Raw genomic sequence first — 14283 nt, forward strand, 5'->3', positions numbered from 1 at the left:
CATTGCTTGCCAAAGTTTAAAACACTTTTTCTTTTCCTTCTCAGCCTCTCGAACTTTCTCATTCTGCCACCAGATCTCATTGGGGACAAAGACTCTTGCTTCTGTTCACCAAGCGGGCTCTGTGCACATTCTTGAATTTTGTTTGCAACATGAATCTACCATTGATTCACATTTTCTCTTAAGCCTTCTAAAGAGATCTTCTCCAACACTTCCTACTAACTTTGTTAAGCTTACACCACTTGGTTTTCTGTACTGCTTTGGACTGTTTTCTTCTAAAGTACTATATGTATCCATAGTCAAGAACCAGCATTCTATGTTGAGTTGCAATGCTTTCCCCTAGGATGACCTTACAGTTTTTAATGGTCATCCCAAACTCACACTGACAAAAACTTTATATCACACCAAATCATCATATATTCCCTATATTTTAATGCAACAGGAGTTGATAAACTTGATAAGTATCAAGACAACTTGATAATTTTCTATAATTCACTAACTATAATAACCCAATCATAGAATTAATAATCAAACCAGCACAAAAACAATATTTAACATAATAAAGCTGGCCACTCCAAGGACCCAATCCTACAAAAATGATGCACCTGCTTAATTTTAAGCATGTGCACAATTCTTTGCAAGATCGGGGCTTAAATTCCAAAAATACTACAAGGGGAGGTCAACATTTTTTTGCATCTTATCATTTTCTCCCCTGTGCATGGAACTATGCTTAAAAAGAGGTTATCCATATTATTATATTAGCATAGAAAGGAAAATCACATAAAAACTGCTAAGCACCCTGTGCATAATCTAATAATAATAATAATAACAGAAAGAAAGGAAAAAAGATACCTTCTTTGAATAACACCACTGTTTATGATATACTTAGAATGAGCAAACTTTCTCTGAGCTAGACTCTCAGCTGGTGTCAATGTACTTCAATGGAGCTATTCCAATTGATGCCAGCTGACAATCTGGCACTAGATATTTCAATTTGCAAGTCATTTCTGATTATTTATCAATGCCCCAAACACAGAACAGAGAACTCCACACAGACTCAGAACTTCTTAAAGAAGGGGAGTCTTTCATATATTCTTTCCCACTATATTCTCTACTACAGAATACAGACTTGAATTTCATTTTCACACAAGTAAACAAAAGAAAACAAAGATCTGCTCACCAGCAAATGAGAAAACTACATTCAAACTCATCCATCCCATCACACAAAACATTCAGACAAGAAGTATGCTGGGTTTACTGCATTATGCAATACTATCCCCCTTATCCCAAAAGCTATCAAATAACAGTGACCCTTCCTACTTCCACCCTTATAATAGAAAGAGCTCATTTTACCTAAGAGACAACTAAATTCAGCCAAAAAACGGTCTCCTAAACTGACCATTTACTTTGGAAAAGGTCATAACCTCCCTCCTCCCTCTCTAAAAGAGTCCCTAACCAAACACGAAAATAAAATAAAAAGAGGCAAACTAACTAGCGGTACACTAAATAGAGTGTAATACAACAACATATATTTCTGTTTATATGGTTCTTAATCAGAAATGAGTTAAATGAGTTTGACAAAGTGCAGGTTCCTCTAAACATGAGAAAGAACAAAAGTTGGCTGAGTATTTCCTGACCTGTGTTAGTGGTAAATTTAGTGCAGAACAGCACACACGCCTCTCATTTCTAGAAGCACCGCAAAGCCCCCCTCTCTCTCTTCACTGATTTTTCTCATTGCACATATTGGGCAATATCTTGATGACCTATTTCTCAGAAGTAAGATTTTCCAAAATGTTACCAAACAAACAAAATGTTTTCCAAAACATTGTGAGCACATGGCAACCTTTACTAGTTTCCCATGCTCTTGAGCAATCCTAGGTATCAGGTACCTCTTATTAACTACTTTTTGCTCATAAATGTAGACAACATCTCCTGAAGTTGTTCCTCATTTCTTGCTCAGTCCTTTCTCAAAAAACCCCCCCAATAATTATAATGACAGTTTTGCCTCAGTAGGACCTGATTTGGATATATATATACACACACACACACATATATATAACCTGAATATATATAGAATGTCATTACCATTAGTCACTAGGCTTAAAATACTGAACCCAATCCTCAGCTAATATAGCCACAATGATTTACATCCTCTGAGAGTCTGTTCCTTAATTCCCATTAGTGAAATCTTTAGAAATTACCAAATAATAACAACAATTATAAAGTGAAATTGATTTTTTGTTAAAGCCCTGTAGCCTGGATATGCTTTTTGTCAAGTTCATGCTTCATGATACTATCTCATAATAAGAAAAACCCACAGCAAAGATTCTAGTGGTATGGAAATTATCCTATGTGGGGGACAAAAGTATATAAAATGTGTTGGCAAGCTTCAGTAGAGAAAAGGCAAACTTGTAGTATTTCAATGGAAGTTGGCCTCTAGCTCCAATTGCACTCTAGAGACTGTGGTTTCACTCCTGAAGACAAAAGCAGTGAAAGGGAGCTAGAACAAATGTGCAACACTCAGCCAGCATATCAATGGCTAATAATCTAAGCATTGCACCTTAATTTTACTGACAGTGATTGTTTACAGTTCCATTTAGACCACAGAACATAGGGTAGCTAAAGAAAGTACCAGTGAAGAAAATTGTAGATGGAAAATCGTTTCTAACTGTTACGACCTTCAATAGTAAATAACAGGAGAATGTTAACAAATGTTGATAGAGCTCTCTTCTGTGGGGAATTTTTTTTTTAATTTTGATTCTTTTCCTAATATTGGAACAGTTTCTCCTAGAAATATGGACCCACTGGCTCAAAATGTAGCAGAATAAATAGTTTCCATAATTCGGTATTAAAAAAGGTTGGGGAGCAGGCATAGCTCAGTGGTTTGAGCATTGGCCTGCTAAAACCCAGGGTTGTGAGTTCAATACTTGAGGGGGCCACTTAGGGATCTAGGGCATAATCAGTACTTGGTCCTGCTAGTGAAGGCAGGGGGCTGGACTCAATGACCTTTGAAGGGCCGTTCTAGGAGATAGGATATCTCCATTAATTAAGGTTGGTCAAAAATTCTATTTAATATTTTATTAACAAAAATTATGCCCTGACAGTTACTAAACAATGCCCATTATGCAAAGTGCTATTTGTGTGTACTTTAGTTTTTTCCTTTCTGTGGAACATAGTGCTGCATTAACTATTCAGTACTCTTCATCAGGCTTTCACTATACCCAAGAACATTTCACTACAATACAGCCCCTCTAATTATCACATTACTTTTCTCAAAAACCAATGCACAAAAGAAAATATGTACAAGGACAGACAAGTAACCTACCTCCTATCAGGACAAAAATATTGCCCCGTGATACTGCACTCTAAGATTATGAATATATTGCAATGCACAGTATCTAGAAAAAATCAGTATGGCAATAAGACAAAAGCTTCATTTTTATTTTCTGTCATTGTATATTAGCTCCTCAAGTGTAGGACCTGCTGAACACAATCCTGAAGATGACAAATTACTTTAAAAATCTATTTATGCTGTACAGATTACATTGGAACAGCCTCTACTTACCCCAAGTCCCCCACAAGGCAACAAGGAAAAGATTTTTTGAGACACGCTGCCTATATGTTAAAGAGAAAAGACAACAATAAGCATAAAACTGGAAAAATAATCTTCATTAATTCAATCCTAATGTATTAATCTCTCTCAATAATTAGTCAACTAAAATACTGTTTGCAGTGTTGCTGTAGCCATGTTGGTCCCAGGTTATGAGAGAGACAAAGTGGGTGAGGTAATATCTTTTATTGGACCAACTTCTGTTGGTGAAAGAGACAAGCTTTCAAGCTTCTCAGAGCTCTTTTTCAGGTCTTCCTGCAGAAGAAATCTGTGGAGCTCGAAAGCTGTCTTCTTCACCAACAGAAGTTAAACAAAAATACTACAACTTTAGAATAACACTGTGATTAGTACTAAAAAGATCAAAATCAGTCTTTGGATTTTGGGGTTAAATTCTGAAACACTAATAAAGCTGTTAAACTGGTTAGGCTGGGATTTCCAAAGGAATGGGGGTTAGGCATGAAACCTCACTGAAAGTCAATGTGAATGCTGGTACTTTTAATGGTCCAGACAATTACAGTATGAGCTCATTTAAAGTGTAATTATATGAGTATTTTAATAGCTTATAATTAACATAGATAACTGTATACTTCAGCAGTACTATATGACTTGATAGCATTACTATACCAAATGAAACTTAGACAAAGAACATACAGATTACACAGTCTAATTTATTACTTCCCTTAATTTACACAATATGATGACTCAATATAACCTGAAGTTGTTATTAATTTTAAGTCAGTCCTATATTCAGTTTTTACTACCTTTGAACTTAGTGTTTGCCTTATTAAGGACTATGTTAAAATTAGGTAGGAATCTTAGGATTTGACCCATTCACTGTTGGAGTATGTAATTCGGCTCTAGGCAAATCTTTCCAGGGCAGTTGTGGAAGAGAACATAGATTTCCCCCAATGTACCACTGAACTAGTTTTGTAACTTCAACACAGAGGAAATGCTAGATGGTGGATCAATTCAAGCTGCCTAGAAAGTAGCAACCCATTGCTGAGGAAGAGGCAAAGGCTAGAATTACTTGTGTTTAACCAGTATAAATGAAGTGTATAATGAAGATTATAAACTATAGTCTTTCAGCACTGAGAGACCAGATTGGAAAGTTGGAAGAAAGTACCTTAGTCTGATAGTAAAATCCAAGACACACTGAATTTGCAGCTATTTCTAATCAGCAGAACAGGGCATATTGATCAATTAACATAGGGTGAAAATCATACAGGTACAGAGGGACTAAACAAAGCCATCTGCACCAATTTAAGAGCTCTGCAAGGAGACTGCACATGCAGTAGCTGTACAGAATATTCTCTCACACTATGCCATAGAGGAATGATTACCCCAGATATACCAGGGTAGGTAGATGCTCTGGGGCATGCCAGAAAGGGGATATGGAAGGGGGTCATCAGGTCACTTGCAATGCAGATCCAGTGGCTGACGTGGATGGCACTTTTTCACATTTTTCTGAGGAGATGATGGAAAAGTCTGAGAAAGGGCGCTAAAAAAATACATAATTAAAAATAACAGGTTTGAGGTGCTGTCAAAGTATTAGGAGGGAGTGACTAAAGTTTCATGTAAGATAAAGGATGACATTTTGAAAACATTGTATAACTAGAATGTTTTTTAATAAATCCAGTAGCTAACTGATGGAACGTGAGAGAGGAAAGATGAATTCCCAGATATCTTAATGCTAGATGCATATAGGAATTGTCACAAAAAGAGAGCATATGGAGAAGCAAGATGTAGAAATCCATCAACAGACAGTATTCAACACTGAAGTATCGACACAGGGGAAAATATGTACAAAGACTTTTCAACACATCAAGAAATTTACCAGAAACACTTATTCCCTATTGCACAATTGTCAGAGAAGCAGATAGCAAAGTGATAACAGAACAGGAAAAACATCAAGATCTCTTTGAAAGAACAGTATGAAAAGGTTTTGCTAAGAGGGAGTAGGACGGTCACCTAATGATCCTCATAGCAATGAAAGAGCCTCCAGCTTTGTTGACAAAACAAAAAGACAAAAAAACCAACCCAAAACCAGCAGTAAAAATGTTCAAAATGAGACAATTCAAGAGGTCCTAATGATATTTGGAAATGATTCAAAAGTACTTGGCAAATGCCTACTGCTTGATTTTTCATAACATGTATCAAAGAAAAAAAAGGAATTTGAATATACCAGATAAGGTGGAAGGAGAGTGAAAACTTCACAATAAGTTCTTCAGTCTTGCATCAGGCCAGGTCTTGTAAGATTGAGAGCCAAACCCTTGAAGAAAATGACCATCAGGAGAAGATCTGAGGGATATGGTGTTAGAGTGATCTGCTCTATTAGTCATGGATACAATATAGAGCACAAATAAAGGAATATTAAAATAGGAGAATCACAAAGGTTCCCTTTTCTGATATGTAAGACCACAAAGGAAAGGATTCTCTGGTGAACTCTCATACAAAGGAAACTGTTTGGAGAAGAGGGTTATGATGCAAAGTTAAGTGCCAGGACAGTAATCCACATGGATGCTGCAGTCTGTGTGAGTGATTCACAATGCAGGATTGAGGCTTTGGTGAGCAAAAGAAGAGACAGCAGCAAAACATTACTTTGTGGAAAGATGGACAGTCTAGTAATACTGTATGAAAGCTTGCAGAACACAAGGGAGGTTTGGGGACCTTAACTGTTTTCCAATATCAACCCTCAGATTGAAGCGGCTACTGCTAAGTGATCATATAGGAATGCACAAAAATTGTAACATACTTACATATGCTGTCTAAATGTATCTTTTTATTCCACTTTAAATGAAGCATATAAACTGACAGCAAATTTTTCACATTTACAAATTTGTGGTAATTGGAAACTTACTTTTTTAGAAACATTTTCATAATGACGGCGGGAGAGAAAAAAATTCACACTGAACTTGCAGGATCTACATGGAAATGACTGATTGTTATGCATTTGTGCTCATTAAAAGAGGTTTGAAATGGTGTATCCTGTCACATTAGACCATAATGTAATATGACACATCAGCTCCGGTATTAAAATGCATCACATCAAGATGTAATGCAACATGTCATGTTGTTCAACACACTGTAGTGAAACGTGAGCAATCAAAAGCTTAACTTTTTACTAGTGCAAAGTTACATAATTTCTAAAAGGTTACATAATTTGTAAAATGGTAATTTGTAATAATTGAACTCTTAGGCCCCGATTCAGGAAAAATGTAACCACGTGTATAAATCCATCCCTCTTCAGGAAAGCACTTAAGCACCTGCTTAACTATAACCATGTGCTTAAATCTCATTGATTTATCAGGATATAAGTATGTGGCTAAGCACCCTTTTTGAAGATAGATGTTTTCCTGAATCGGGGCTTTAATATGTAATTTGTAAAACACACACTTAATTAGCAAGTACTAAATTTCTCATGCTAGATTAACCCCATCTCCTGTAAGTCACTTTTAACTTTTAGCGCCCTAAGCGGTTTCTTTTTTTATTTTTAAGTTACAAAGAAAGGTTTGGCTATTTCTGAATATAAAATAGTTTAATGCAATATAAATCTGTTGTTTCCACCAGGCCTATCATCTGCGGTGTTCCACTGAAAAGTGTCTACTGTGCATGACTACGTGCATGGTAGGTGAGGGTGGGGAACAAAAGAGTGGCTGATTTTGGTCAACCATTACTTTTCCTTTGAGATAGCACATGAGGCCAAATTGTAGAGCTAGTCAAAAATATTTAGACAGAACAGTTTTCTGTCCAAAAAATGCACTTTTGTTGAAATTGAAATGCTTTGCGGGAACTTATCGATTTCATGAAATTTTCAATGGGAAATATTTATAATCTCAATTTATTTTGCTTTGACATTTATATATTAATTAATTATATTACATTACATTAAGGCTTGGAAGGCATACATTTTTATCAGTGAATTTTAATAAACACTGATTTCACTGTATACACAGAAATCGATGAAAAAATATTTCCATCAATAATAATTGATATTTACAGGTAGGTAAAGTAAGAAAAATGTTGCTTGAGAACTTATTAGAATTTGATTTAGGGATATTTACTTTGTATATGTTGACATGTGATGATGACAATTAGTGTTTTAAAGCTTTAACATTTTGAATCTCAACATGTTGTCTGACCCACCCATCGTGTGACTTTCCCCATAATTTCCCACAACTCTGAAAATTTAAATCAATAAAAATAAAGAAGCTTAAAAATAAACACAATTATCCATCAAAATTATAAAAAAAATCAAATTTTGCCAAGCCTAATTATATATAATGTTTAATATTGTGTGTATATAACATATTACAATTAATACAGTACAAAAGTCAAAACAAAATTGATCAAAATGACAAAGTCTCATTGAAATATTTCAAATTTTCAATGGTCTAGAAGTGATTTTTTTTGGAATTTTTGTTTTGTGTGAAATTTCAAAATTTTGAATTTCATTCCAATTTGGACCATTTTTTCCCCTAAATGTCAAAATTTCCATTGTTACAAATTCGAGTTCCTGACCAGTTGTATCAAATTGTTGTAGTTTTTATTTTTGCCATCCCATGGACCTGGCCTAATAAAAATATAAACGCTCATAAAAGATCATTGTGTTTTCCTTTATCTATTCTAGTGCCTCAGTGCAGAAACAGTTTATCAATATTACTGAAGAAATTATTAGCATCACCATTCCTATAGCAAAATAACTGTTCTATTTTAGTGTAGTTGTAGAAATAATTACTAATGAATCTCTGGGGGAAAAAAAGCTTCTGGTGGGAAGGGTATGTTATAAATATAAAGCTCCATGTCTTATACTGGGTGAAATAAAAGTAGATAAGAACTCTAATGTGTATAGTGCAACATTCACTATTGTAGGTTTGTCAAGATACATTGCCTTGTGAACTACTTATCTGAGATTAGAATCTAACCTTACTGTTCCTAAAATTAAAGTATATGATCAGCACTGACCATGCATCCGAATATAATTCTTAAGACACATGAGTGCTGATGGCTTGTTTTTATTTTTACATATTAAAAACCATTTAATACTTTAAATATGATTTTATGTTACTCAAAGATACTATACACTGCATACTGCACAATTACACAAAGTTCAGTTATCAGCAAAATCTGATGAATAGTATCTATATTCAACTCGGCTGAAATAAAGTTTAAAATAAATAAAATGAATGAGAACAGCAGAAGAACAGTTTTGACAAGCAAGTGTATTTTTAACTCTTATTTTTAGATGAAAGACATAAAGAAATAGAAGATCTATTGCATTCCAAATTTCCATAGTTACTGATTTCTGGCGGAAATGACTTAAAGGGTTAATATTAAAATGATGTAAAAGCAAATGTGGAGAAACTTCTATTGTTGTTTTCCAGCCAGTGCATTTTACTAATGTATATTGGCTTCCACTGTAACATTCTCATTTCACTTAGCAATGCATTTGGAAAAAGTGAATTTTTGTCACACTGCTTGCCAAGTATTTTAAACTGACACCAGCTATGACTAATGACAGTGCTGGAATGTGCTGTTCTCAGTAGAATAGAGGCCTGTACAGACCTAGGAGTTTCCTGGGGTCCAGCTTCTGTCTGTTCAGGGGGCTGGTGCCATATAGCAGTGAATGATGTTCAGAGTGAACCAGCTGTATTTCCTCCAGACTGGCTTTTCGACCTCGAATTCGCTGAAAGAAAACAGCAGAGGCCTACAATATTCCACTGACAATATTTGGGGGGGGGGAGGGAAGTAAAGGTCCAAAATAACATTTAGTATGATTAATAATGGGTTGAAATTGCGTCATGCAGGAATGTGACACTGATTTGTTTATTAAAGTATACTAAGGATGAAAAACAAATGCATGTGTGGTTAAGCCTTAACTTATAGTTAGCAAGACACAGTATTTCATATAACAGAAAAAAGAAGTCTCTCTCTCTCTTTTTACAAGCCAATAAGAGTTAGAAAACAAACATAGATGTGTTTTCTATAGTACTCAATCCATGTTGAATATCTCAGTATTAAAGAAAACGGTGTATTCGCACCTGGAAGCCACAGATGAGTTTTGAAATAAAGATCACTGTGTTTTGCTAGTGCCACTATTACTTACCACAGTGTCAATTTATTCTTCTAGAAAGGAAAATATAAGTCATACATTTAAAGTAAGCTAAAAGTACTTTTTTTCTTGAATTTAGGGTTGGTCTCCATAGAGTTTCATTCTGCCAGACTCAGATTCATTTGCTGCCTCTTTTTTATTTTTATGGCTTCCTTACCTATTGTAACTGGAGTTTGGCCCTTTACATACTTACCCAGCCTTTACCTTTCCCGTACAGCATTGTTAAACTTCAAGGATATTCGTCTAACTCCATTAAAGTACAGTCAGTTAAAAAAACTGTAAAAATGACACTTGCTTACTCAACAGATCTTCGCCCTGTGTATATTTAGTTATATTTGCTTACTACAATGACATAAATAAGCATTTACTACTTTTTACTCCTGTTAGTACTGCACACAGTCTATACAGCTACAGCAGAGTGAAATGGATTTTATTCTGGTTCATGCATAATCAGCAGCAAGTTCTGTCACGATGTCTTTATTACTGTAGAAGCAGAAAGAAAACAGTTCAACTTAAAAACCCTAGGTTTTATTTGCAGTGTTGACAACTAGAAACTGCATGGGTCAAATCCTCAGCTGGTGCAAACTGTCATAACTCAGGCTGAGGATCTACACCCATCAAATATGGTCTGTATGTAAGTAAATAGATATGAAACTTACTGAGGGACAATACACATGTGACCCCCATGCTATTTTCATGGAGTCATTTTTCAAAGTATATACTTCCACGATTTGGATGACTGTTCTTTTTGATTAATTTTATTCAGGAACTTATTTTTTCCTGGAGGTAACTTTCTAGCACTCAGTATTACATAACAACCCCACCACCACCACACACACATTGCAAAACACTAAACTCTTCTCTTCATCAGGGCACAAAAGCAACAATTACATATATTTAGTGCCCTACCAAATTCATGGCCATGAAAAACATGTCACAGACCATGAAATCTGGTCTCCCCTGTGAAATCTGATCTTTTGTGTACTTTTATCCTATACTATACAGATTTCAAGGGGGAGACCAGCATCTCTCAAATTAGAGTCCGGACCCAAAAGAGGCTGATGGAGGGTGTTGCAAGGTTATTGTAGTGGGGTCGAAGTATTGCCACCCTTACTTCTGTGCTGTCTTCAGAGCTGGGAGGGTGGAGAGCAGCGGCTGCTGGCCAGGCGCCCAACTCTGAAGGCAGCACCCGGCCAGCAGCAGCATCGCAAAAGTAAAGATGGCAATACCATACCATGCCACCCTTACTTCTGTGCTGCTGCCTTCAGCATTGAGTCAGGACCCCTAAAGTTACAACACCATGAAATTTCATTTTAAATATCTGAAGTTATGAAATTTATGATTTTTTAAATCCTATGACCGTGAAATTGATCAAAATGGACCATGAACATGGTAGGGCCCTACATATATTTGAAGAGAGCAAGTTTTGAGGAAAAAGAGTTGTCTAGGGTGGTCCAACCAGACTGGGCATAATTTATACTAAGTTAAGCAGAGGCAAATTTTGCTGAATAATCAGAAAAATATCCCTAAAAATTAGATCTAGTGGACTGTGGATTAGTCTGCCAAGGGAAATGGTGGAAGTCCTATTTTGTGCATAATTTAAAACTAGACTGGACACAGCAATGGAAAATAAAATTTAGGGAACAATCCATGGACTAAATGACAAGCTCTTTTTTCATCTCCAAATTCTCCAGGCCTCCCCAGTCTCACGTGAGACTTTGTAGCAGCACATTCACATCCTTTTGACACACTTTTCCACAATCAAAATCTGCACATTATGTTTCTTCATGGAGTCAATGATAAAAATATTTTTTCTTCGAAAGTGTGGTGACTGATAAGATTTGTTCATTCATCCATTCTCTCTAAAAAATGTATATATTTCTATCAATTGTTTCACAACATATGTACACAATTCTCTACAGAGATAGGGAGGGAAGGATAGTTCTTAGGTCAGCTAAAATATTTTTCTAATCAGATAGATAAACAGATGTGGTGTCAATGTTTTATCAGATTGAGCTTGGAATGGCTGCATTAGTCACAAGTGGCAAAGGCCCAAGTGCAATAAGCAGGTCATCTCAAATAAGTGCCCATATACCCTTTACGCTGCATGTTCATACACTTAGATCACATAGAGGGCTTGTCCACATGAACATTCAGTTTGCAGCAAGTCTGGGTATAAATCCACCCAACATCAGTCTGCCATGCAACAATTGTCCATGTGAATGTTGCTGCCACACACTAACAGTTCCTTAGGGTATGTTTACACTTACCAGTATATCGGCACTGCTGCAATCAATGCAGCGAGTGTCGATTCAGCGGGTATGGTGAAGACACGCTAAATCGATGGGAGAGCAGTCTCCCATCAATTTGTGTACTCCACCTCCGCGAGAAGCGTAAGGGAAGTCTATGAGAGACGCTCTCCCATCGACACAGTGCAGTGTAGCCACTGTGGTAAGTGGATCTAACTACATCGACTTCAGTTACGTTATTCATGTAACTGAAGTTGCGTAAGTTAGATCGATTTACCACAGTAGTTTAGACCTGCCCTTCGTGCACTTTGATCTACTTCACTTTGAAATGGGACTAGACCACAGTGCACTATTAAACTGTTAGTGAATGTCAGAAGATTCCACATAGTTAATGTGCAGCAAGCTAGTGCAGGGTAGATTTATACCCCAGCATGCTGCTAACTAAATGTTCATGTAGACAAGCCCACAGATTACAGAAAAACTATTTTAGAAATATTTAAAAGGGTTAGGATTATTTTTAATTGCCATTAATTGTCATAATCTTTTGCCTGTAAAGTCAGTTTCCATAGTACCAAAACTCCAACTACTGAGGACTCGGATCAGAATAATGTCATGATTTTCAGGTCCAATATGTCAAGACCTAGCAGGGTTATATAAGTAAATGCTGTAACCCCATTATAAAATTTGGAGTCTCTGTTTTTTCAGTGGTGCAAAGTTCCTGTTTTAAGCCCTCATGGGCCACAAGAGGTCAGACAACATAATGTAGGCATTTCTGTATCTTTAGGTATACACAAGTATATATTTATTTGTTGGGGGGGCTAAACAGAGAGATGTGAACTGCTTTATCTGCGTCCCCTAATACTTTCAAGGTCTGAAATATGGCCAATGTAATGTCCTAATTAGTTCTGATTGGTCCTGGAGGTATCTAAACCTTTAGTAAAATATAGTAAAAGGCATAAAATCATGATAAAGTACACTTTTGTTAAGGAATTAGAAATAATGTAGCAGAACAGATGGACTGCATTGGTTTTGCATTATGGAGAACTTGAAAGGGCTGATTTTGGGGTAGATCCATAGTAAGGGCAAACTTCTCTTCTCTGAACTCCGTGATATTCTGCTTCCCCATCATGGGTGGTTCTCTCACTGACATCAGCTTGGAGGCATGCATATGTCAGGGGAGTAGAATATTGAAGTTGGGTAATGGGAAATGTCCCCCCTAGAATGGGCCAGTTATACCTGCCAGAATTGGAGAGGCCTGCATCTTCTCCATTGCATTAAACTAAAAATAATTGATAACATGGATTAAACAATATTTATCACTCAACTCTCTCAGTATAAGCTTTCCCTTTATTACAGCTATATGTAGGGATCTGCTTCCTCTAAAATTCCACTAAGCTCTCTAGTCCTCAAACATGCAAATAAACAAACAAACTAATGGTCTTCATAGTTTTTTCATCTTTCTTGGGATTTTTCACAGTGGTTAAATTCTCTCTCAGTTCCTTAAAACACACACTAAATGGACCTGTTGCCCAGTTAGCACATCAGGGTATCTCTCTTGCTCTGTATGTGTTCATCTTTCTCTTAAAAAACATGCACACAAAGACATATCATTTTTGCTCTGTACATAAATTCATCTTTCCTGGTCTTTCGGTATCTAATGTGAATGTGTTTGTCATTAAAAAACAATGTTTTTAAAGTGCCCATGCAGATTTCCCTTCTGATGCCCTATCACTCTCCTACCCGCACCCTTGCTTTTTGTGTCTTCTTTAGAGTTAAAGTGAGATTATGAAGAAGGAATCTTTAATTCAAAGTTCAATAAAAATAATCTGGGAGTCTCACACCTCCTTAACAAAACTCTTTCTCCCCTCCCAGAAAGTTAAGGCTCACGAACTGGCCAACGCATCCACGTAGTAAGGCAGCAATAGACAGCGTGAAACATCTCATTAACCCCCTGTGAGAGCACTGCAGGTCACATTGTGAGCTGAGCGAGCAGCCAGTGCTGCAGCCATGGGCGGCGCTTATGAGGCGTGAGGAGGCGAAGCTCCCCAAATGGGGCAAGAAACGCCAGATGCGGCAAACCTCCCTTTGGAGGTGCACAGTCCTGCCGCCTTCGCAGTGCCGCTGCCGGCGGATCTCCAGAAGTGCGGCCAGACCGTGGCTCCGCCCCGAGGCCCCGCTCCCGCTCAGCCTCTTCCCCCGTGGCCCCACCCGCACTGCGCCTCTTCCCGCTGAGGCCCCCGCCCCTTCCTGCCCCCTCTCTGTCTCTTCCCCCGAGACCCCCCCCCGCCCACTGCTTGCACCTCTCCACTGCCCATCCC

The 14283-nt window shown here is 37.1% G+C and overlaps 1 protein-coding gene across 1 annotated transcript in view; it reads right to left on the reverse strand.

Moving 5' to 3' along the window:
- The window catches only part of HDAC9 (histone deacetylase 9), a 343727-nt gene that overhangs the window by 154365 nt on the left and 175079 nt on the right, over positions 1-14283 (reverse strand). The window contains exons 14-15 of the mRNA XM_026649421.1: positions 9170-9290; positions 3563-3612 (exon numbers count right to left, since the gene is read on the reverse strand). Coding sequence (XP_026505206.1) covers positions 3563-3612; positions 9170-9290 — 171 coding nt within the window. The remainder of the gene's footprint in view (positions 1-3562; positions 3613-9169; positions 9291-14283) is intronic.

The sequence above is a fragment of the Terrapene carolina genome, unplaced genomic scaffold (assembly GCF_002925995.2).
Source record: "Terrapene carolina triunguis isolate 2854851 unplaced genomic scaffold, T_m_triunguis-2.0 Scaffold84, whole genome shotgun sequence".
NCBI lineage: Eukaryota > Metazoa > Chordata > Testudines > Emydidae > Terrapene > Terrapene triunguis.